This window comes from Nomascus leucogenys, chromosome 22a (genome assembly GCF_006542625.1).
Source record: "Nomascus leucogenys isolate Asia chromosome 22a, Asia_NLE_v1, whole genome shotgun sequence".
Taxonomy (NCBI): domain Eukaryota; kingdom Metazoa; phylum Chordata; class Mammalia; order Primates; family Hylobatidae; genus Nomascus; species Nomascus leucogenys.
In genome coordinates this window covers 141,089,306-141,112,722 of record NC_044402.1, presented here as the reverse complement: position 1 = coordinate 141,112,722, position 23,417 = coordinate 141,089,306, and the positions used below count along the sequence as shown (strand labels likewise).

Sequence of the window (23,417 nt, the reverse complement as noted above, 5' to 3'; positions counted from 1 at the left end):
TGGCCACACACTCACTGCTGGCCACCCTGGCCTGTGAAAGGCATGCCTGAGCCTCTGGAGACAAACCTGTTCTTCTGTTTCTCTGTCTCTCCCCCTCCCCCATGCTTCCCTCCCCCCGTAGCCAACACTGTGCCTGGAGGACCCAAATGTGTGTATTCCCTTTGCTGCTCTCTGCATCTCTGCTTCCAGCCCCAGCCAGCATGAGGGCCTAGGGCGGCACGGGCAGGGAGGGGTGAACCCCAGGGTACCTGCTCTGCTTTCTTGTCCTTTTCGGGGGGCAGAAAGCACTGCTCTCCCTCAGCCACAGGGCCCTGCTCGTAGATGTGGGATTCTGTCTGCCTCTGAGCCCACACTCCTGGCTCATTCCCACCCATATGGTCTACATGAGAAACCAAGGCAACGGGGAGTCAGGGTGTAGCTGAGGCCTTCTCAGGCTAAACGTGGCCGAGATCAGGCCCTCTGACCCCCTGTGCACCCAGAGGCCTGTGAAGGTCAGGATATCAGCACCAAAGGGTCAGGAGGGCTGGAGGGACTGTCCTGTCCCCAGCTCTTGGCTCAGGCCTCTGTCTGCAATGCCATTTCTCCAGCTGACCTGACCCCCCACGCCCAGGCCCTCGACTCTGGAAATGCCATAAGCTCAGCTTTCACAGCAGATGCTGCCAAATCCCGCCCAGCCTTTGTGCCTCCTGGCCTCGGTCCTGGCTCCATGGGGCTCAGTGCCTCCCCGAGCCTGGCTGCAGGGCGCCCTCCACTTCCCCCACACCCCGTGTGGTCCCGTGCTTGCTGCTGCTCTGCTGTGTGTTCGCTTCTGCTAGGAGACCCTTGGCACCACCTACTCCAGAGATGTCACAGCCCCACCTCCCAGGCCTTAGGAACGCATGAGGCCTAGGCTGGTGTGTGAGCTCCTCGAGGTGGAGGGGAAGGGCCTCCCTCATGAGGGTCCCATGTTCACCTCCTCCAGGATGGTCTCTGGGCCAATTTCCCCATCAGTGGGCTGAACGGTTAGCACAGCCCGGCCCCACAGCTCGGGGGTGTGTGGTGTCCCAGGCTGACGGTGGGTGCGAGGGGTGGGAGGACAAGCGTGGGGGTCTGTATGGGGCGCTGCTGGGTGACCATGCCAAGCCAGTGGACAGGGTGGGAAGATGCAGGGAGGACGGGCTCCCAGCCCTCAGGTGCGGGGGCCGCAGGGCGGCCTGGCAGTGGGGCCTGGAGTGCAGCTGCGGGAAAGCAAGAAGCCTGGCACAGGGGGTGCAGGGGAGCTCCAGGGTGCCTAGGGCTGTGCCATGCTGCTGCTGGGGAGGGCAGGCCTGGGGGACAGGCAGGCAAGTGGGCGCCACTGCCGGCCGGGTCCCATCATAGGCAAGGGGTGGCAGGAAGGCCTTGCATGCGCTTGTCCTGGGCCGGGCAGGGCTGCTGTGCCTCATTGATGGTTTCTGTTTCTTGCCTTCTCTGGGCCCCATCTCTTACTTTTTCCCATCTTCATCTTTTTTCTCTCCCTCCCTCTGTCTGTCTGCCCGCCCTACCCCTCCTCCCCATAGATGTGTCCGACCTTGAGAACAATAACCTTAACCGTGGCGGGACGGTGAATGAAGCCCCTGACCCTCTCTCCACAGTGACCAATGCCCTGGTGGGTATGAGCCCCTCATCCTCGCTCTCAGCCCTGTCCAGCCGCGCGGCCTCTGTGTCCAGCCTCCACGAGCGCATCTTGTTTGCCCCGGGCAGCGAGGAGGCCATTGAAAGACTGAAGGTGAGGGCACCACTTGGGGCTTCGGGGTGTCAGACTCTGGGAGTGGGGAGCTCAGAGGAGTTACAGGCACCCTGCCCTCCTGGGTACAGCCCATCCTGATAGGGCCATTGTGGAGCACCAGCAGGAGCCTCTGGCGTGTGGCCACCCAGGTGCCCAGGGGCATGTTTCCAGACCACCCACAGCAGCCAAGGCAGCCAGTTCACTTGGGGGTCCCCAGGCTGAGGGCTGCACAACACTCAGCTGCTGGACAGGAAGTGCCCCTGCAGGACCCTAGACCTGGGTGTCTGGATGGCCTGTGCCCCCACCCATGCCAAGCCTGGACAAGGGAAGCTCCAAGAATGAATGTCCAGGACTGAGACTCTTCCTGTTGAGTCTTTAATTGTGTGAGTGGGCACTTGTTCAAGGAGTAGTGAGCTGGATGGCATCTGTGGGTGGAGAGGAGTCTCGTCCCTCCCCACCCCGCAGCACCCCCTCCACTGGTGACAGCCCCAGGTCACAGCAGCTTCCTCCCTGGCATCCTATAGAATTACAGCCCCTGAGAAGGGTGGTGAGTGTGGCACAGGCTCCTGAGCCCCCTCCAGGCCGTCCTGTGTTCACACCTGCACACCTGCCTGGGAATAGTCACCACCTTCCACCGCTCAAAGGCACGATGTGCTCCCTGATGCCCATCAACGGGCCGGGATCGTTTTAGGTTTCCAGTCACACACCCCTCAGTGAATGGCTGTGCAGGGGCGGATGAGCCACACTCCTGGAGACTGAGGGGCTGAGGGGAAAAGGCAGAGACCCCATTGAGGCCAGTGTGAGGAAGGGGATGGGGGCGAGGTTGGGCCTGTGACCCTGGAGCAGAGAGCCCTTCTGGGGTGTTGGGGTCCCACTGGGCTGTGGGTGGGAAGAAAAAGGAGAGACCAGGCTGATGTTGGGCAGTGTCGTCCATGTCCTGAAGAGGTGTGAGCACTTGGGCCTCTCGGCAGCAGCGAGGATGGCTGTGCTTTAGGAGCTGAGGCTCAGCATCTCCCAGGAGCATTTGCTTCTCTTTTCCTTCCAGATTTGTTTTGTGTTCTCCCCATTCTCCTGAGCGTGTCTAAGGGAAAGACACACATTCTCCGAGCTTCACTTTGGTCGTTTGGATGCCTCGGTGCCTGGACGGGCCCAGGAATGTGGCTCTTTTGCTTTGCAGCCCCTTCTCCTGGCACTTGTGTCTCCATTGTCCTCTCCCTTGGCCCCAGCCCCAGCAGCTCACTGTGCTCTGCCTCAATCCCCAGGAAACAGAGAAGATCATAGCCGAGCTCAATGAGACCTGGGAGGAGAAGCTGCGGCGGACAGAAGCCATCCGGATGGAGAGGTGTGCAGCGGGGCAACTGAGGCCCAGGGGGAGGGGTGCAGCCAGCAAGCCCGAAGCCTGGGCAGGATGAGCACTGAGCCCTGCCCTCCAGTGCTGGGCACCTGCACCATGGGGTGGCCACATCCCAGCCCAGGGCAAACCTGTTCCCTCATCCCCAATGACCCCCACCTTGTATACCGCTGGCTGCTAGCCACCAAGGCCTGAGAGACCTGAGGCCTGATAGACCTGATCCCTGACCATGGTGCAGAGGGGCCAGTCCCATCAGCAGATGCCCTAACCCAGTGACCAGATGGGACACACATGGGCACCACCCAGGCCATGGTGGCCACAGGCCTGCTGCCCCCATTGGTCAGCCAGGGCTGAGGCCAGTGCTGGAAGCCTTGTGGAGCTTGTGCTGACCTCAGCTCTGTTCCCCCAGGGAAGCCCTGCTGGCTGAGATGGGTGTGGCCATGAGGGAGGATGGCGGCACCTTGGGCGTATTCTCTCCCAAAAAGGTAGGAGCTGTCTCAGTTCTGTGGTACTGCCCTCATCTGAACAGGACCAGATGAGGTGCTGTCTCAGGTAGAGCCAGAGGGGGCTCCTGGGAGTAAGGGAGCATGGTGGGGCTCTGGCCCAGGCACTGGGGCTGTGAAGCTCACCCACAGTCACACTGTGCTTTTTGTGGAGAATTCGGTCCCCACATTCTCATGGTGGGGCATGCTGGTGGCTTTGGGACATCAGATGGGTCTCTTAGTGGCCTGGATTGTGGACTGGGCTCTCCAAGGTCAGGGCAAGGCTGAGAAGCCAACGCCCAGGCTGGAGACTGAGACACGAGGGGCCTGGACCTGCCCTGGAGCCTGTGCTGCTCACAGAGCTGGGTGCCAGCTGCCTTCTTGGAACTCAGCTAGAGTCAGGTCTGACTGTTCCAGTGGGGACCCCTCTTCTCCCACCAGGCCAAGCCTAAGGGGTCTTTCAGCTGGGGGCCCTCAAATGGGACAGAACCCCTGAGCAGCTGCTTCAGAGTGTATATGACTCCTGTGCCCCATCCAGCAGCCCAGGTGGGGCATGGCACAGCAGCCCAGGTGGGGCATGGCACACGCACTTGGGAAAAAGTCTTTCTTGTGGTTCTAGTCCCCAAACCCCACACACCCACCCCAAAGATGGCCAGGACATGGGGACAGACACCTGTGTGTCCATAGCTTGGGAGGGGCTGGGCAGGGCTGTGCTCCAGGCCGGGGGCCCAGCACGTGCTGAGGTCCAGAGGCAGGAAGGGCCTGAAAAGAGCTGTAGGGAGATTCCAGTCCCGGGCAGGGCAGGGACAGGTAGTGCCCTAATGGGGCTTCACTATACAAGTCTTCCAGACAGGCCTTTGGTTTGGTCTGGAATGGATTGTTCCCTGCACTGTTTCAGACCCCATCCCCTTCCTGGAGGTGTAGGGAGGAACTCCAGGTGTGCAGTTTTATTGGTGGCCCTGGATCTGGGCATTGCCCAGAAGTGGGACCACTGGGGACCCCCTTCTTGAGAAGCTCAGTGTTCTTGGGAGTCACGAGACGTGCACAGGCCAGTGGGGTCCCAAGGCTGCAGCCCCTACTCAGCCCCAAAGCCGCGGGCACAGCCCCTCCTGGCTGGACATCTTCCCCACTCAGGGGGCAGGGACGGCTGGGGATGTTCTGTCCCCTTTGTCCAGTGACGAGGCCTCCACCTCTCTGGATGGGGGTGCCTCCGGTGGCTCATCAAGGATCCTTTCACAACTGCTTCACTCCCCAGACCCCAGGGCTGAGCCCTCCATGGTCAGGGTCCTGATCCTTCTTGGCTCTTGGCTCCCACTGGTGAGCCCACGGTTTCTGGGTTGTCTGAGCTGGAATGGGGTCCTAGAACCCCATTTTACAGTCCAAAGCTGGGAACCCAGGACCCCATTTGACAAAGCCTGTGGTCTGCACATCTGGGGGCTCACCCCAGCCTCAGAGGGCCCCAGGGCCCCCACATGCTGAGAGCTGGGGCTCTCTGCCCTTCTGGAAGCTCAGCTTCTGCTGCAGTGATGGGGCTGCTGTGCCAGGCCTGGGTGTATGCGGGTGGTCGGGTCCCACCAGCCTGCTGCTGTTGGTGGGCTGGGCCTTCAGCTTGTGCTTTCTGTGTTCCTCATTTTCCTGACTTGGAGTGGCCAGCCTGGTGGCACCAGCCGAGTGTGGGGGCAGGGACCCTGGTGGTAGTCTGGTGCCTGGGGAGAGGTCAGAGGGGGGTGTGGCCAGCATCGGGCTCCTGCCCCTCTGCAAGAGAGATGATCCTGCTGTCTCCCTGCAGACACCACACCTCGTCAACCTGAACGAGGACCCGCTGATGTCCGAGTGCCTGCTTTACTACATCAAGGATGGGATCACCAGGTGAGAGGGGACCTGGCAGCCACTCCAGCCTGGCCAGGCCCTGGGATCTGGCAGGGGAAGGGTGGACTCCCCATTCCTGCTGCTGCAGAGGGGCCACTGAGTTTGGACTTCCCCAGCGACCCCGCTGATGTCCGCCCTGGGTGTTTCCCAAACAATCCTGGTTGGGCGTCCCTGGAGGCCAGTGGGTGGTGTCCTGGGTGTACTGGGTCCCGGCTGCAGTGCTGATGGCGCCCCCACCACACAGAGTGGGCAGGGAGGATGGCGAGAGGCGGCAGGACATCGTTCTGAGTGGGCACTTCATCAAGGAGGAGCACTGTGTCTTCCGGAGCGACTCCAGGGGAGGCAGTGAAGGTATCACCACCCTACCGTCCCCACCCGCACCCACGCCTCTGTGCTGTGATGATCAGGCCTGAATGAGGTCACCCTTTCCCAGCTTACACAGAATTAAGTGGGTTGCGAGTCATACTTCTAGGCAGGACATGTGTGTGTGTGTGTGTGTGTGTGTGTGTGTGTGTGTGTGTGTGTGAGAGAGAGAGAGAGAGAGAGACAGAGAGAGAGAGAAAGAGAGAGAGAGATTTGGAGAGAGAGAGAGATATTTGGGGCCAGCCTTGAAGACAACTTCTATTAGGTTGGTGCTTGGGAAAATGCCTGGTACCTTCTGTGGCCAGGGGTGGCTGCTGCCTTAGGGAGCTGAGCCTCCTTGAGGGCTGGAGGTGGGGGCACAGGTGGGCTGCTGGCCGGGAAGCATGTTGGGGCCCAGGGTGGAGGATGTTCATGGCGGGAGGACAGTGAGCCATGAGGATTGAGCCCAGATCAGGGTGGAAAACTATTTCCAGACCTTGGTTTCCTGTTGGCCGTGGGTGGCCATCTGTCCGTTTCCCCTGCCTGCCCAGTGGTCTCCCTCCCGGAGATGACGTGGGGCTGTCCCCATTGCCTGGTGCTGCCCAACTCGGGGATGGGCCTGTGGTGTCGGAGTGCCGTCACGTGGCCCACAGCCCAGGCTAAAGGCATCTCCTGGCAGCATCCAGCCAGCCTCTGGCCTGCAGACCCGTGACTGACACCCACTGTCCAACTTGGCCACCTCAGGATAATGGCCCTAAGTGGTGTTGGGACGGTTGGCTCTCCTGGAATTCTCTGACTGCAAAGCCCTGCCTGCCCTCTCCTGTGGGATGACCCAGGTCCCATTAGCTGGTGTTTTTATCCTTGTCCACCTGGAGAGCTGGACAGGGCCCTGGGTGCTCAGGCCCAGCACAGCCTCTTGGCTTCAACGTGGGCACATGCATCCTCCTCCTGGGGGTCACTTTCTTCCTCTGTTACGTGGGGTGAGACCTCTAAGCTCCTCTGAGGCCCAAATGAGTGTTGCCAATGGTCACGGCCTATGTAGCAGGGAAAAGAGAGGTGAGAGGCCTGGAAGAGGCCATGCCCGGGGGCCAGGTAAGCCGAGCTGCTGTAGGTGACAGCCCCTCATAGTCCTCCTCTCTGCCCCTCCCACCTTTCCTGTAGCTGTGGTGACCTTGGAGCCCTGTGAGGGGGCAGACACCTACGTCAATGGCAAGAAAGTCACAGAGCCCAGCATCCTGCGGTCAGGTATGGCTGGGGACTCCAGGGGCCAGTCAGGTAGGCAGAGGCATGAGGCGAGGCCTCCGTTCCCATGTCCGAGCCACCACCTCCTGCGCACTGTGCCGGACGGCAGCTCTTAAGGGCTGCGGGGCAGGTAGGGGAGGGGGCTGCGGGTACCCAAGCAGCTCATGTGCCTCCCCAGTCCCCCAACTCCAGGAACACAGCACTACAGGCCCCATTCACACAACACTGGGACCCTGAGACACTGAGTCCATGCTGTGAGCTGAGTGAGGAGCCAGGGTGTGCCTGCCTAGGAAGAAGCTCCTGCCTCCTGGCCCAGGACTCTGCCCTGTTGGGCTGGTCTGGGGGATACAGGGCTGTGGACAGGGGCTTCCTAGAGCTGAGGTGTTGTGGAGCTCAGTGGGGTGGGCTGCTCCAGCCTCTGAATGCAGCACCCCGGGTGGGGTTGGGCTCTGTTCCCAGACACTGCAGTGTCTGTGATGGTCAAACACATGCAGGCACACATGGCATAAAGTCCCTTCATTAGAGAAGTCAGACAGGGGGCCCTCCTGAGTGGTGTGTGACTATCACCCATGCAGTTAGGGTTCTGCCAGAGAAACAGCAGCAGCCTGATGCACAGACATGGCTGTAGACATGGAACGAGATGTAGTGAGATACGTACAACCATGTCTAGGTATAAAGAGATTTATTTTAAGGAATTGGCTTATCAGATGGCGGGGCAGGTCAGCGAAGTCTGAAATCCATGGGCAGGTGGCAGGCTGGGAACTCGGGGCAGGCTGGGAACTCGGGGCAGGCTGGGAACTCGGGGCAGGCTGGGAACTCGGCGGGAGTGGACTCTATCCATTGGGTTTCTTCTTCCTCAGAGGAAGCCCCAGTTTGCTCTTAGGTCTTCACCTGCTTGGATGAGGCCCACCCCACCGTGGGGGGCCTCCGTGATTTCCATCAGCCGATTGCAGGTGTGGGGCACATGTGCAGAAACCTCCACACAACACCCAGGGAGGGTGTGGCCAAATCAGTGGGTGCTGTTGCCTGGTCAGGCTGACATAAAAGTGACCATTGGCTTGGAACAGGGGAGACCCTTTCCTGACCCTGTCTTAGGGGAAAGCAGAGGGGGTGAGAAGGGGCAGGTGACACCCAGCGGCCCCACTTCTAGCCCATCTGCCCACCCTGAAGGCTTTTGGAGGAGTCTTCGGGACTCAGGAGTCCTGCCTTTGGGGTCCCTGGGCAGGAGGGCAGGACACACTGAATGTCCTGAATTTGTGGGGTGGCCTTGTCATGGGGAGTCGGTGTGGCTAAGCCTGGGCGACAGCTGGTCAGACGGACAGACAGCTGTGCCCATTCTTCCTGCTTGTTTTTGGGTTGGCCCTGGTGCCTGTGGGGCTCAGGGCAGGGCCTAGGCAAAGAGAGGCCTTAAGCTTGGGGTTTCCCTCCCAGTGTCTGAGGTGGGCTGCATACGGCCTGTGGACAGGGAGGACAGAGGAAGTGGCCAGCTGAGAGCGGCCAGCAAGGAGGCGCTGAGGGGGGACAGACCTGCAGGCACGGGCCACCTGGGTGGGAGGCAGGACAGAGCCGGCTCTATGGAGCCCCAAGACAGAGCTGCAGCTACTAGGGAAGGTCAGAGGCAAACTAGGCCATCCAAAGAGAGCCCCTGCAGGCAGGACTGTCCCAAGACAGTGAATGCTGCCCTGGAGGGCCCTGCAGACGGGGCAGCCCTGAGGGGGGTCCAGCCAGGTGCCAGGGTGGGAGGGGCTGGACTGATGCCCATGCCTTGGTGGCCCCAATGCTGAGGCTCTGCAGCCACCTGTGCCTGCTAGCTGCTGTCCCTGCTTCCTTCTTGTGGTTTCTGGACCTGGACCCTGGACCCCCTGGCCCTGGGCACAGGGGACCTGCCCCAGCCCTGCTTTCAGTCTAGTGGGGGAGACAGATGGAAGGGAAGGGTCCTGCGCCCTGTAGCAGTGCTCTGTGGAAGGCCCCAGCCCAGCCCTGGGGGCACCGGCCCCAGACTGGATGTGAGAGGGAGGGTCCTGGCTCCCATGTGTGCATGGGGGCTTGGAGGCAGGAGGCAAGTACAAGGCTGGCCTGGGGAGGGGTGGGGACACTGGAGCACAGCAGAGGCCCCAGATCTGTGGTTTGCAAATGTCACTGGCTGCTGAGTGGAGAGTGGCCAAGGGTGGATTTATGGGGAGAGTGAGGAGACACATTCAGGTCCCAGCGAGGGCTGAAGAAGGAGTGGCTAGGAGCTATGGATGGTGGGGTGCCTGCACCCGTTCCCCTTTCTCCTCACGCCTCCCCGCTTGAGACCATCAGGGACCTGAAGATCCCCATTCCCCAAGGCCACCTGTCCCTCTGTCCCCCAGGAAACCGCATCATCATGGGTAAGAGCCACGTGTTCCGGTTCAACCACCCCGAGCAAGCCCGGCAGGAGCGTGAGCGCACGCCCTGTGCGGAGACGCCAGCTGAGCCTGTGGACTGGGCCTTCGCCCAGCGTGAGCTGCTGGAGAAGCAGGGCATTGACATGAAGCAGGAGATGGAGCAGAGGTGAGGCGGAGGCCACCCCCGTCTGCCTGCTGCCCCTCCTGCCCTCCCGTGCTCACCCCAACGCCCCCTTGCAGGCTCCAGGAACTGGAGGACCAGTACCGCCGCGAGCGGGAGGAGGCCACCTACCTGCTGGAGCAGCAGCGGCTGGTGAGTGACACGGCCCCGCCCTCCCTGCCCAGCCCCCACCCACACCAGGGGACCCCTGTCCTCCCACGCCCCCACTCCCTGCTTGCCTGGCCCCATCTCTTGCATCTAAACAGTGGGATGTGGTGAGGCCCACTGTCTAGGCGCAGTGCAAGAGGCCTAGGCAGGTAGGGCCGTAGTGGAGTCACAGGCCTTGTTTTCTGCAGGACTACGAGAGCAAGCTGGAGGCTCTGCAGAAGCAAATGGACTCCAGGTACTACCCAGAGGTGAACGAGGAGGAGGAGGAGCCTGAGGATGAAGGTGAGGGGTCACTGGCCAGCACCTGCTGTGTCAGGAGGGTCTCAGCATGGAGGTGGGCAGCCCTGGGCCCCTCCCTGGAGGTCACTGGTCAGCACTTTTGCCCTGGGGTCTGGACCTGTCTCTTTAGGGAAAGACCTCCTTGCCCTGGGAAGCACTGTGGAAGCAGCATTGGGGGAGGGGGGATACTGTGCCACAGCTGGCAAGCAGCTCTGCACACTCACACACTTGCGTGTGTACACACATGCACACATTCATGTGCACACTTGTACACACATGTGCACGCACATGCTGCCTCTGACAGGAGTGGCTGGATGATGGTGGGGAATGGGGCTGGTAGGGGCTCACCGTGCTCATATGCATCCACTCTTCCCGTCCTGCTGATCACAAGGCTCATGGGGCCCCCGAGGACGAGTCCACTGTGCACATCGCCTCAGGATTCCCTCAGTGAGCATATGCTCGGGGGGCCAACCCAGCTGACCTCCCGCAGCTGTGGGCAGAGGTGGCCCACATGCAGGTGGGGAGGGGTTTGCGCCCATCTCAGCCTCTGGCCAGCTGGTCAGCAGCTTTGTGCTGGCATGACCTTGGCCTCTTCCCCTGTTTGGCCTCATTTACCCAGCGAGGCTCCCTCCCACTGTAAAGCTCAGGCGCGCCGGATCGGGAGCAGCCAAAGGCGCGTAATGCTGTGTTGGGAGGAGGGGTGGGGCCTCAGCACAAGGACGAGTCCCTCCTTGTGTCCTTGCTTGTCCTCTCAAGGGCCCAGTGGACAGACAGGGCGTGGGCGGGGAGAGGGTGTACGGGCCAGGGCCACCTGGAGCACCTGGCCTGCCCTCCTGCCTCCTCTCCTGTGGGTCCTGCTCCCCACTGCTGGCCCCAGATGGTGTGTGGCTGTCATTGATGGTGTTGCTCCCCCAGCCACTCTGATCTTCAGCCTGACCCACAAGGCTGCTCGTGGTGGCCTTTCCTTTGGGGCACACAGAGCTTTTCATGTTGCCCACTGTGACAGAGCTCTCTGCCAGTTTCTTCTTTCTGTGTACCCAAATAGTTAGTGTGAAACCAGGGGTGGGCAAGCACAGAACTCTCCCAGCCCAGACCCAGAGTGAGAGGAAGCCTGGGGAGACAGGGGTCTGTCCACCTCTGGCCTCAGTGACCACAGAGGGAGTAGCCTTCCAGCCTTCCATCTTTTTACCTCATGGCCACCCGGCCGTGATGTACACAGAGCACAGGGTCAGCTTAGGCAGCCCCATGGAGTGGCCAACCAGTCTGACCCTCCAGAGGGCGAGGCATGGTGGGCAGGGTCATGGCCTTCCTGCGATGACCACATGTGACCTCTCCCTACAGTCCAGTGGACGGAGCGGGAGTGTGAGCTGGCGCTCTGGGCCTTCCGGAAGTGGAAGTGGTACCAGTTCACGTCTCTGCGGGACCTGCTGTGGGGCAACGCCATCTTCCTCAAGGAGGCCAATGCCATCAGCGTGGAGCTGAAAAAGAAGGTGGGCTGCCCACTGGCTGTACCGTTTCCTGTTGGAGAGAATGCATCACCTCACTCATGATGGGGACAGCTACTTGGGACTCAGCGCTTGGCTCTCTGCCGGCCCCGGGGGTGGCGTAGCAGCCCTGCCTGACCTGGGCCCCCCAGAAGGGTGGGCAGTGAGGGAGCCCAGATCTGGCCAGGTGGGACTTGGCTGCTCACGGGAGACGGCGGCCAGGTGGGCAGGCAGGAAGCAGGTGTTCCCCCCCGGCGGCTGTCTGAAAGGTTCCAGTGAACCATTGTGGGGCAGGCAGCTGAAATCTCCGGAAGGTGGGAAGGAAGCCTTTTTGGGGACCTGGCACCCTGGCCCCCAAGGAGCTGACGAGTGGTCATCTTCCCCCCTCACAGGTACAATTCCAGTTTGTCCTCCTGACGGACACACTCTACTCCCCTCTGCCACCCGACCTGCTGCCCCCAGAGGCCGCCAAAGACCGAGAGACGCGGCCCTTCCCCCGCACCATTGTGGCCGTGGAGGTCCAGGACCAGAAGAACGGGGCCACCCACTACTGGACGCTGGAGAAGCTCAGGTGTGGCTGGAGGGCCGCTGCGTGGATGGTGGCAGGGTCATCCTGGGCAGGGCTGAGGCCACAGGAGCGGTGGTGGGCATAGGCTTCACAGCGAGTACCTGCAGACACCGCTGTTCCTCCTGTTCCAATTATTTTAAAATCAGAAGAAAAATGTGAATAGAGTCCAGCCTTGTAGAATCCTCATTCTCCTTCTACCAATGCAGCAATCATACATAAAAATAGATTTGGGCATTTTCTTTTGGAGGAAAGGACAGATGAGGGGAATGCTCCCTAGGCCCACAGGGGTCAGGACAGTGCAGTGGAGGGGAGGGCAGACTGTGGCACCGACAGAACAGGCTGGCGGAGCGCCCAGAGTGGGTACAGCAGGGCCTGAAGGGTGGCTCCCCAGAGGGGCTGGGAGAGGTGGTGGGGGTGGAAGGAATGCCCCCTTGCTCCTCCATTCAGGAAGCTGCTGGGAGGTGGATCCCTTAGCTGAGCCCAGTGGAAGGTGGAGGAGGAGCTGAGGTGGGGGTGGCGAGGAGGAAGCCTGGGCTGTGCCCCTCTGTGCCCAATGTGAGCTCGTGTCTTTCCTAAAGCTCGGCCTCTGCTGTCCCCACTTGCTCACTGTGATTTGTCTTGAGCCTTAATTTTTTTTTTTTTTCCTTTAAGAGACAGGGTGTTGCTCTGTTGCTCAGGCTAGAGTGCAGTGGTGTGATCACAGCTCGCTGCAGCTCGAACTCCTGGGCTCAAGTGATTGTTCCACCTCAGCCTCCCGAGTAACTGGGACTACAGGAATGGAGTGCACCATGACACCCAGCTAATTTTTGAATTTTTTTGTGTGGAAGAGATGAGGTCTCGCTCTGTTGCACAGGCTGATCTCTAACTCCTGGCCTCAACCAATCCTTGCACCCTGGCCTCCCAAAGAACTAGCATTATAGGTGCGAGCCACTGCACCCAGCCAGGCCTTAAGTTATGGGGGTGACTGAGTCACCATGTGAGGCCAGCGCCATCAGTGGAGGAGTTGAATGTCACTCACAGGCCCCTAGAAAGCAGAGCATGGCACGCTCCACCCTGCAGGGCTACAGGGGGAGGCACCAGGGCCCATCGGGAGGCAGAGAGGAGTAGGAGAAGGCCCAGGCCACAGCCTGGGGCTGTGGGAAAGGCCAGGCAGGGCAGGGAGACAGCTTAGGCTTGGCTAGTTTGAATAATTCTGCAGGGCTCTGGGGCATAGAGCTGTCCCTAGTTGTCCGGTACCTTGTCCTGGGTGATTTAGGTCAGGGGGAATATTGGCCTGGTGTGTGAAAAAGTTAGAGAAAGGAGGTGGCTGGGGTACTGACTCGGGATTGGTTGGTTTGTGTAGGAGAGGCAGGGGTGATAGCAAGTGGCTGACTGTCTCTAGGAATTATCAGGACCTAGGCAGCTCTCCCCAGCCTGCAGTGCCCCGCAGGGAAGTCAAGACATCACAAGATACAGAAAATAAAAATATGATTAATGCACTCATACACATACACATTCATGCAAACACACACTCATAAGCATTCATGAAGACCTGCACATATATGCAGCATACACTCCCACACTCACGCTCCTCACTCTTCTCCCCTGTTCTCCCAGGTTACGTGGCTTTTGGAAGGACGGACAGCCACTGTTGATGTGATTTCTCTTATGCCTGAGACCTAGGGGCACAATGATTGCTTTTCCTTTCTCCTACATTTTGTTTTTCTTGGGAATAATAATTTGTAGGCTATTTTGTCTGTCTTCTGTGTCCCTACCTCCAGTTTGCCCTTTATTCCTTGAGCTCTTGGGCCTCTGTGGCGTGATCCCCCTTTCTGAGCTTCACTTGGGTTCTCTTCCCACCTCTCTGCCAGCTTTCCAGCAACCCAGTGCTGCCAGCCCCTCTAGCCCCTCACTGCTTGTTCCCCGGCCCACCCCCTGGAGGGAGTTTGGGAGGAGCTGTTGGTGACCTTGCGTGCTTAGCTGAGTATGTTACCTGTGACTGACCAGCTCTAAGGGTCACAGAGGGGGTCTGTCTAGCAAACCCCCTGAACCTTGATGACCCTGAGCTGGATGTTGTGGCCAGAGCTGGGCTGAGCCCACTGTCCCCAGGAGATAAGGGTGTGCAGTGCCAGCTGCCGAGCACTGGGCCTGGGTCCACACTGACCCCTGCCGTCCCTGCAGGCAGCGTCTGGACCTGATGCGGGAGATGTACGACCGCGCTGCAGAGGTGCCCTCCAGTGTCATCGAGGACTGTGACAATGTGGTGACCGGCGGAGACCCCTTCTATGACCGCTTCCCCTGGTTCCGGCTGGTGGGCAGGTGGGCGCCTCCTCCCTTCCTTGGCAGAGAGAGAGAGAGAGAGAGAGAGAGAGAGAGAGAGAGAGAGAGATTGAGAGACAGATTAAGAGAAAGAGATGGCAGTGGGGGTAGGAGTGGGCCCTGGCCTGATACAAGGAGCAGCCCCGACGGGTGCTTTTCCAGCCCCAGACTCCCAGCCCTGTCCTCCCCGGCCTGAGGTTCCTCCCAGTCATTCCTCTCCACACACCACAGGGCCTGTTATTTCAGGGGACATGAGATGGTGTCTTGGCACTGCCACCCAAATCCACTGCAGGGCTGTAGCTGCCAGAACCCATGAGTCCATGTGTATGAATATGTGAGGCTCCCAAGCAAACTTTCTGGGTCACCTGGTGGCCCTGAGGATGGGAACATGGAGGCAGGGCTGTGTCACCTGAGCCTTCGAAATGGCTGCCTCCTTCCCTGGTCTCCCAGTCTGGGGTCTGCACCCAGCACACTTTACCCCATGGGACTGTGGTATTCTGAGGCCTCAACGTGGCCAAACTCTCAAGGTCCTCATATGGCCTCAGCCACTCCCAGCCGAGACCCCTGTTCTCAGTCCCGCCTGCAGGTGTCCTCCGGAACCTTCTGGAACCTTCCTGCTGGCCATATATGTGATTGCTTTCCAAGCCTGGGGGCACAGTTTTGGTTCTCTCATTTTTTAAAGCAGCATTCTCGATGGTCTGTGTGTTTGGTTTTGGTTTTAAACAGAAGTTCCCCCCAGCCCCGGCCCCGGCCCCTGTTTGTCCCTGCGAGTCGCTGGTGTTAACTTCTCTCTGTCTTGTCGCACTAACCTCAGTTCAGCCATCTCTGGCTGCAACAGCTACCCTCTTCTCAACACATGCATGAGCGAGCGCATGGCTGCTCTCACCCCCTCCCCCACCTTCTCGAGCCCCGACTCCGACGCCACCGAGCCTGCCGAGGAGCAGAGCGTGGGGGAGGAGGAGGAGGAGGAGGAGGATGAGGAGGAGGAGGAGGACCTGGAGGACGACGTCTTTCCGGAGCACGCGCTGTGCGACGGCCGGGACCCGTTTTACGACCGGCCCCCCCTGTTCAGTTTAGTAGGAAGGTTGGTGAGGTCGAGGAGAGCATGCTGGGGAGGACCCAGCTCTTTTGCACAGGAGCACTGCTGCGGGCACAGATGGACCGCTGGGGCCTGGCCCGGGCCCTCCCAGGGCAGGCGAGGCAGGTGGAGGGGCTGGCCTCCTGAGGAGAGCACCCGAGGGCCCCTGGGCCCTGCATCCTTGCAGTGGGGCTGTTCACCCATCCTGGAGAAGGTCGCTTTGGGCCAGCAGGGAAGAGTCCGGGTTCCAGGTACAGAAGAGTTAGTGCACCCCGGAGCTTGCAGCTGTGGCCCCAGGCAGGTGGGACTATTTCTGCAGAGAGGCCGTAGGAACCCCGGAGTGGCTCAGGCACCCAATGGCCGAGTTCCTCCCTGAAAGTCCCAGTGCAGGGCCCGAGGGGCATTTGATAGGTGAGGGCCAGCCGCCCCCAAGCAGGATGCCCATCCTGTCATTCTTCTGGGAATCAACACTGTCTTAGTGGAGGCAACCTCACCCCAGCTCAGCTGTCATCCAGAAGAGACAGAGGCTCCTGGCTGCTCTCAGTGCTCTCCACTCTCTGTGGAGAAAGGAGCTGAACTCAGAGGCAGCCATCCTGAGGCCAGGGAAGGCCTTCCTTTTAGGAGTGGGAGGCAGCTGCTAACCCTCCCATCTCCCTCTGAAGCGATGGGGCCTGGGCAAACCATGCCTGTCTAAAGGTGAGGACGACTCTATCCCTGCTGACCTCCTCGGTTGTCATGGCCAGAGATGGGGGCATGTGGCCCAATGCCCTCATGGAATGTGCCCTTTGCAGAGAGAAGCTGGTTATCACATTGCCCAAATGGATGAGAGACCACGGTTGGGAGACAGAATGGAGGCTGGGGAAGCTCAGACCCAGGGAGCAGGCGTCCCGCCCTGCTGGCAGATTTGGCAAATCCAGCTGCCTTCTTGTTATCATGGAAGGGAAGTCAGGTGAAGGAAAGATCTAGAAACCTGGCTGTAGTAGTCAGAAAGTCAGCTCAGGAAACAGCTGAATTTATATATTTTACATGTATGAATGTCATAAGATAATTCTTAATAGCAACCTTTTTTTGGCGATTAAGATTGCTTCCCTGGGCTAGGCCAGTGGAAGTTTTCAGAAGTCTGGAGCTTGGAGCAGCCGTGCTGACAGCTGAAGGCTAAGGGTGGCCCCAGATCGCAGGGTTTACGTGGGCTTTACTCTGTCCTTGGGTGGAGACGGTGGAAGGAAAGCCTCACCCTCCCTCTTGGAAGACAGCAGGTCCTCATGGGCACGTGCCATGGATTTATTGATTTATTCTGATTAATTTTCCATGAGTGTTACTAGGCTGTGAGGTGAGATAAGCTGGCCAACAGATAAAAACCTGTGGCACTCTCCCTCCGAGATGCTCTGGGCCTGTGCTTCCCACTCTGCAGGGCCCAAGAGGGAGCAGCGGACCCCAAGGCCAGTTCCATGCAGGCCTCTCTCAGAAAGCCCCGGGCTATAGGGCCAGGCCCCCTGCACCTGCTGGGCCCCAGGAGTGGCTCCGGGTGTCAGGTAGGTGAGGGATGAGGACGCACAGGGGAATGAGGACATCAGGAGAAGTGGGGTGGGGCTCTCGCAGTCTCAGCCAGAAAGAGCTGGGTCCTTCTAACATTTTTTTCCCCTTTTGTGGATTTGAGATTTTACAAAACTACCAAACCAAACAAAAGTCATCAAAGAGAGACCTGGCCCCCATATTGCGGGGTGGTCTGTGAAGGGCTTCATTCGGAATCATCTTGATCTTTTTGGTTTGGCAAGAATTGGCTTCTCCCGTGCAGCAGCTGTGCAGGCCCGGCCCTGGGAAGGCCCCTCGTTGATTTTCCTTTAACCTTCTGGTAGCTGCTGGCTCTCTCTCCAAAGCTTCAGCGAAATTGGGGCACCCACTCTTGTCCCCTCTGGAAAGGCTTCCCTGGGTCCCAGCATGCGTCTTTGCACCTCACCAATCTGTGGTTAGCGCCTGCCTCCTCCCTCCCTCCCGCCACACTCAGCCCTCGCTCTGTCTGCCTCTGCTGCTGCCTCTCTCTTGGTCTGGGTTTCAGTCTGCTTCAAGGTACCCTGGCCTCTGCGGAAGGCCTATCCAGCACTGGCCTCCTGTGTTCTGCACTGGGGCTCCTCACCCAAGGCCAGAGTCAGCCCCTAGGGGCCTCTGCCTCTGGTGGTCTGGGGCACCAGGTGACCTGGGGAGGCAGGTGGGTTGGTGACCACTGCCCATATTCCAACAGGAGTGGGCCTGAGGCTCTGATTTCCCCTGGCACAGGAGGGGTAGGAAACATGGGAAGGGTGGGTGGGCACAGGGGCTGCAGAGAGAGCAGGGCGAGAGGCTGACTGCCTGGGATGAGGGTCCCTGGGAGGGGAGCAGGGCTGGGGAGGGAGCGCAGGTGTCTAGGGCTGGGTCGATAAACGTTGCTCAAGCTCGAGGGCTTCACTCAGGGTCAGCTCTGTGCCCCCTGGGCTGGCAAGGCCACGCCACTCTCTTGGGTCCCACATGGTGCTCTCGGCGGGCTAGGGCCCCTCTGTCTTGGTATTCGTAGCATGGCTGTGGGTGGCGTCTCTTGGCCCAAGATCCTAAGAGCCACTCTCTGCATTGGGTGTGTCTGTGGCTGGTAGGGACAGGCCTGGGCTACGTTCTGGCTCCCAACTGATGTCAGGTTATTTCTGGCACCCAGAGGGCAGGTGGGGGCATGGCCTGCCCAGGCCTGTGAGGCCTGCGGCCCTGGAGGGTGTCTCCACTGGGCAGAGATGCCAGGCTCCAAGATGCCAGGCACCAGTGCTCTGCCCCATCACCTCACACTTCAGGTGCATTGGTTGGCATGGGGTCTTCACAGAGTAGGGAGGCACCTTCCAGGCCCAGCTCACAGCTCTCTTGAGGCTGGTGCTGCCACTGGGGCAGTGGATTCAGGGCCCCAGATGTCCCTTCTGGCTGAACAAGTCTATCACCAAGCTAGGCAGACTGGGACAGGCAGTGGGGAGAGGAGGGCACCCAGCACTAGAGCCACAGCCAGATCCACGTGTCCCACTGGTGGCCTGGGGCCTGAGGTCAGTGCCATGAGGATGCTCACAGGGTGCAGTAGAGATGGGGGAGCATTTGGTGTCAGACCCCAGAGGTCCTTTTCATTGTATAACCTCCACCTGGATGTCCCTTCGGGCCCCACCCTCAGCTGTCCCCACCTTTGGGGCACAGTCTGGGCTGCATCTTGCCTATCTGTTTGAAAGCAGTTAGCAGCAGTCTGTGATGCTACAGTGTCTGGGTCCCCCCAGCCCCCAGCATGAGGACAATCCGAAAAAGCATGAAACAATCGATCTGCTTAATTAATCAGCTGTGATAACTAAGCAGGTGCCCAGGTTAATTGCCCACTCAGAGTGGGTGGGGAAGTGCCCATGGAAGGCAACCCTGGCCCTAGAAGTAAGTGGTGGAGCTTGGTGTCCACACAGTTGAGCTGGAGAGGAGTCCCTTGCAGGCCCTCGCTGCCAGGCCCTGGCGACTTCCTTAATCTCTTTGCCTCAGGGTCATCCTCTCTGCAATGAGGTATAAGTACCATATTTCATCGTTCTAGTGTGCTGAGACCCTGGGTGGATTTTGTGCATCTCTAAGAAAGAAGGGTGCAGCTGGTTGAGTTGAGATGGCTGTTTATTAGGATGTGCCCTGTCGAGGAGATAGGGGTGCACTGCCTCCCAGGAGGTAGAAGAGCAAAAGGCCCCGTGTGCTCACCACTGTGCTTGGCCCCTAGGGAGCCTCCACAGATGCTGGCTGCTATGATTTCTGCCATGTTGCTTCACAATGGGATGATCTGAGCCTGGGGTTGTGAGGGGCTTGGGCCTCCTCCTTGAGCCCAGCCCCTATCTGATTTGTGGGGCACTCGAGTCTGTGCTGTGCGGCTGGTGCCTGAGCCCACGGTTGACAACATGGCAGAAGGCGTCCCCTCAAGGTCAGTTCTACACGGGGTTTGTTCAGCAGGGAGGCCCTGTGGAGAGAGCCAGGATGGGGCCTGCCTGCTGCAGCCTCACCATGTGACCTGGGATGGGCCTGGCCCCTGCCTCAGTTTACCTCTCTGTGCACTGCCTCAGATCCCCTTGGACCTGGCCTTTCAGGGCAGTGGGGGAGAGTGAGGAGGGGGTCAGTGTGAGACCCCGAGAGCTAAGAGTGGGGAGGGGGTGGCCCCTTCCCTCGCTCAGGTGCAGAAGTCTCCTCCCTCTGGATGTGGTCCTGGGGAGCTCAGAAGTTTGTGGGTCACCTTTGTGGTGCCATGAGTGGCAAATGTGGATGGCCCCAGAGCCCAGGGCTCTGCTCGCTGCCAGCAGCCCTTGTGGAATTGCCCTAAGCTTTAGGAAGGCAGCTCTGGCGAGGGGTCTTTGGGGTAGGAAAGGTAGTGTCTGACCCGGTCTGGGTGGCCCTGGACAGCTATACCCTCTCCTTCCTGTGAGGCTGTGCCAATGGATTCAGGGACCCCGTGCCTAAGGTCCTCACCTGGCCCACAGTGGGAGTGGTCCCAGGTCCCGCCCCCTCTCTGAGCACCACCCTGTGGGCTCCCTGCAGAGTGGGGTGAGGCAGTCTCTTCATCCTCAGTGCCCTTCTGCCCTCCAACCCTGGGATTTTTGCAGTGGGCACTGGCTCTGGGAAAGGGTGGGGTGGGTGGGGGCTGGAGGGCAGGGGCTGGCTCAGAGCCCCGCAGCACGGGCTGTCCCGTCTGATCTCCTTATGTCTTCCCCACTGTGGTGCACTAGCCATGGGGAAGAGTCATGCTGTCTGGTGGCCCAAGTCCTGGCTCTCCCCACCCCCACTCCTGGACGCCTTAGCTTTGCTCAGTTTGTAGCAGCCCCTTTTCCCAACCCCACTGTCAAGCAGAGACCCTCCTTCAGGAGCCCGGGGTGCCCTGGGGAGGGAAGGCATTGCTGTCCCCCTCCAAGGGGATGCTGGTGAGTCCCTGTCTGCGGGGCACCCAGCAGGACTGTGGGGAGGGGCCCCGCCCTGTGGGCCTCGGCGTCCTCTTGTGACTAGGGCCAGGGTGAGCTTCCATGGGCGCTTCCAGACATAACCTGGGTGGGTGGCCCAGGGCAGTGGAGCCCCAGCCCCCACACCTAAGTCAGGCAGAGCCGCCTGCAGCCTTGTGGGTAACAGGTCCCTGACGGGCTCCATGGGTGTGGGGCACTCGCTTCTCAGGGGGCATCTTCAGAGGGGGCGTTGTGCTGGGGAGAGGGCCCAGGAAGCCACCAGGGGCTTCCTTTACCCTAGGAGAGAGGCCTGAGGAGACTTTCAGGCCCCTGGAGGGCAGCAAGACCCTTTTCCTATTTCGAGCCTTGCCTGGGCCATTTTGCTGTGAGGGCATTGGTGAGGTCTCAGCTTAGCAGGGCCACTCAGAAAGCAAGGGAGGTTCCATGGGGATGTGTAAAGTCAGAATGAACGAGACAGCCAAGGGGAAGGTCCTGACACTGGGACGCTGGGGCATCTGAGGAGGCTTGAGGCAGCAGATGAGATGGAGGGTAGGGCTTCTGCATTGGAAGCAGAGACACCCGGGGCATCCATGGACCCATGGGCCACAAGGCTGAGCTTGACTGTGATGGGGAGGCAGGGCCTGGACGCCCAGGGCCATGTGGGGCATGGACACCCCTGCAAGGAGCTTGGGTGTCACCAAGGGCATGGGGGGATGTGTCTGACCGGTGCCTTAAGACCTTTCTGGCTGCTGTGGGGGCCATGGCAGGGTGGCTGGTGGTGATGGGGCAGTTGAGGGAGGCTTCTTGAAGACTTTTGAGGTGGAACTGATGGATTTGATGAGTAGGAGGGGCCACTGTGCTGCTGGTTTCTGACTTGCTGCTGCAGGAAGGTCAGGGGGGTTAGGGTGTGGAAGGAGCAAGGTCAGGAGCCCACCTGAGAGAGGTGTTGGGTGTTCACAGCCTGCTGAGTCTCACTCAACCCCTCATCAGTGTCTGCTCTGGAATTGAGGGCCCCAGGCACGGCCCTTTCCCATGCCAGAGGTCATGGTGCTCAGAGCTGCACCTGCCTGGAGCAGGAAGCAGGGTATCCTTCCCCCTGGCTGGGTGGCTTGGGGTCTTCCAGGGTCCTCTCTGTCCTTCCAGCTGCCCACATATTGGTCAGCACAGGGAACGCAGCAGCTATCTGGCAACCGACTATAGGTGCTCGTGGTCTCTGCCTAGGCCGGTCCTGGGAAAGGGGGGTCTTGGTGCTCTGGGTCACTGACAGGGCAGGCTGGGCTGCACCGTGGCCCTGGGGGTGTCCTCAGGGCTCCATTCAGCACACCTCCCTGGGCCCTGGGCTGGCCTTGGCCAACTCACCTCGGAGCTCCCATCTGCCGAGTTTCTGTTTGGGGAAGAGGTTCTGTGGGGTCTGTGAGCATCAGGGACCCCTGGGAAGTGGGCAGGAGGTAGAGCGATGCTGGCCATCAGTGCCAGTGTGAAAAGGGGGGCAGTGCAGTGTGGTCTGGGTCCTGGTCTGGCCCCCGTCCTCCTTGAAGCAGGCTGAAACCTCCCTCCTCGGCTGCTCCCTTCTCAGGCAGCCAGGTCCGGGCCCAACTGGGCTGTGCCTCTGCTCGCCGCAGCTCATTCCTCGTCCTCCTCTCTGTCCCTCCACCTCCTGTCTCCTCCGAGTGCCCACCCTGCCTGTCCCCGCCCGCTCTTGCTGTCCTGGCTCTGGCTGTCCTGTCCGGCGGCTTCCCTCTGCTTTGCAGCTCCGTGTTGTGTCGTGAGCCAGGCCATGCTGTTGCCGCTGCCATTCAGAACACGCGTGGAGGGGTGGCCCATGACCGCGGCCTCTGCTTCCCCCCAGGGCCTTCGTGTACCTGAGCAACCTGCTGTACCCCGTTCCCCTGGTGCACCGTGTGGCGATCGTCAGTGAGAAGGGCGAGGTGAAGGGCTTCCTCCGCGTGGCTGTCCAGGCCATCTCAGGTGCGTGTGGGCCGAAGGCCGTGTGTGGCATTGGAGCCCCTGGGGCTGGCTCTCACCTTTGCAGGCAGAGGCTTGGGCCCGAGAAGGGCCTTCTGGCATCATGTGGTGGTTAGTGGGAAGCTGGCCTCAGCTGGCCCTCCACTCTCCCTGGGGTCAACCTGAAGCTGTTTTTCCACCCTGTCCTGGGCTGGCGCCCCGGGCTGCTGCCCTGCAGTGGGCCCTGGAGGGGAAGCCCCTGCTGCCCAGCTCTTGGCTCTGGACTCCCTGGGGTCAACTGGGGGTGCCTTGGGAGCTGTGCAGGCTGAGCCCAGTGCCATCTGAGCCTGCTCTGGTTGGAGGTCTCACCTTCCCATCAGGCAGCCCCATATGGACCCAAGACCACCTGGAACCCTCCCCTAGCCTGCTGCAGAGCAGGTGCTCTCTGTCAACACATCCCACCCACCCGGCTGTCTCTGCAGCCCCAGGAAAGGCTTGTGAGGCCCAGTGCCTGGCCCCTAGGCCCTGCTCAGGGCAGCCCTCCCTGGGGTGCTTCTGGTTCCCTGATGCACTCCCTGGTCTCTCAGGCACAGGCCTGTCCCACTCCACACTGGGCCTGAAGATGCAAGCCCCTCCCTTGTGGCAGGGGGAGACTGGTGCTGCTCAGCCTGCTCCTGATGGCCGGAGGCACCAGCACAGCCCCAGAGTGTCTGAGTCTTGGTTTGCTCACATGTAAACGGCATCCGTTGTAATGCTCCCCACCTGATAGGAATGTTGAAGGGTACTCGAGAACATAGATGTGAGAGAGCTTGGCTGCCTGGAAGCTGCAGGGCAATAGGCGGCTTGCGCGGTGAGGGAAGGTCCCACTCCCTTCCCTGCCCACCCCGGGCTCCTCCACCAAGGTCTCCCCTCACCAGGGACCACTCTTTTTCCTCTCAAAGGCCTTGGCTGCCTGGGCACCCTAGGGAGGGAGTAGTACAGACAGACAGACACACAGACAGGCAGATGGATGCAGAGAGGACGTGCATCCATGGCGGCAGGGGGGCTCCTGCCTGCCGGGCTGGGGCTGCTCAGAGCAGTGACCTGGAGC

At 60.3% G+C, this 23,417-nt stretch overlaps 1 protein-coding gene across 7 annotated transcripts in view; it reads left to right on the top strand.

Moving 5' to 3' along the window:
- KIF1A (kinesin family member 1A) overlaps positions 1-23,417 on the top strand; it is a 112,986-nt gene that overhangs the window by 53,316 nt on the left and 36,253 nt on the right. For 3 of the 7 annotated variants that reach the window (XM_030804220.1, XM_030804219.1, XM_030804218.1), the window contains exons 8-22: positions 122-148; positions 1,539-1,747; positions 3,010-3,089; positions 3,508-3,583; positions 5,370-5,449; positions 5,694-5,800; positions 6,953-7,036; positions 9,388-9,568; positions 9,643-9,715; positions 9,919-10,012; positions 11,351-11,499; positions 11,886-12,064; positions 14,222-14,359; positions 15,174-15,443; positions 22,233-22,351. In XM_030804220.1, the coding sequence (XP_030660080.1) occupies positions 122-148; positions 1,539-1,747; positions 3,010-3,089; positions 3,508-3,583; positions 5,370-5,449; positions 5,694-5,800; positions 6,953-7,036; positions 9,388-9,568; positions 9,643-9,715; positions 9,919-10,012; positions 11,351-11,499; positions 11,886-12,064; positions 14,222-14,359; positions 15,174-15,443; positions 22,233-22,351 (1,866 nt within the window). The remainder of the gene's footprint in view (positions 1-121; positions 149-1,538; positions 1,748-3,009; positions 3,090-3,507; positions 3,584-5,369; positions 5,450-5,693; positions 5,801-6,952; positions 7,037-9,387; positions 9,569-9,642; positions 9,716-9,918; positions 10,013-11,350; positions 11,500-11,885; positions 12,065-14,221; positions 14,360-15,173; positions 15,444-22,232; positions 22,352-23,417) is intronic. The other 4 variants (XM_030804224.1, XM_030804221.1, XM_030804222.1 and 1 more) reach the window with 3 other exon arrangements.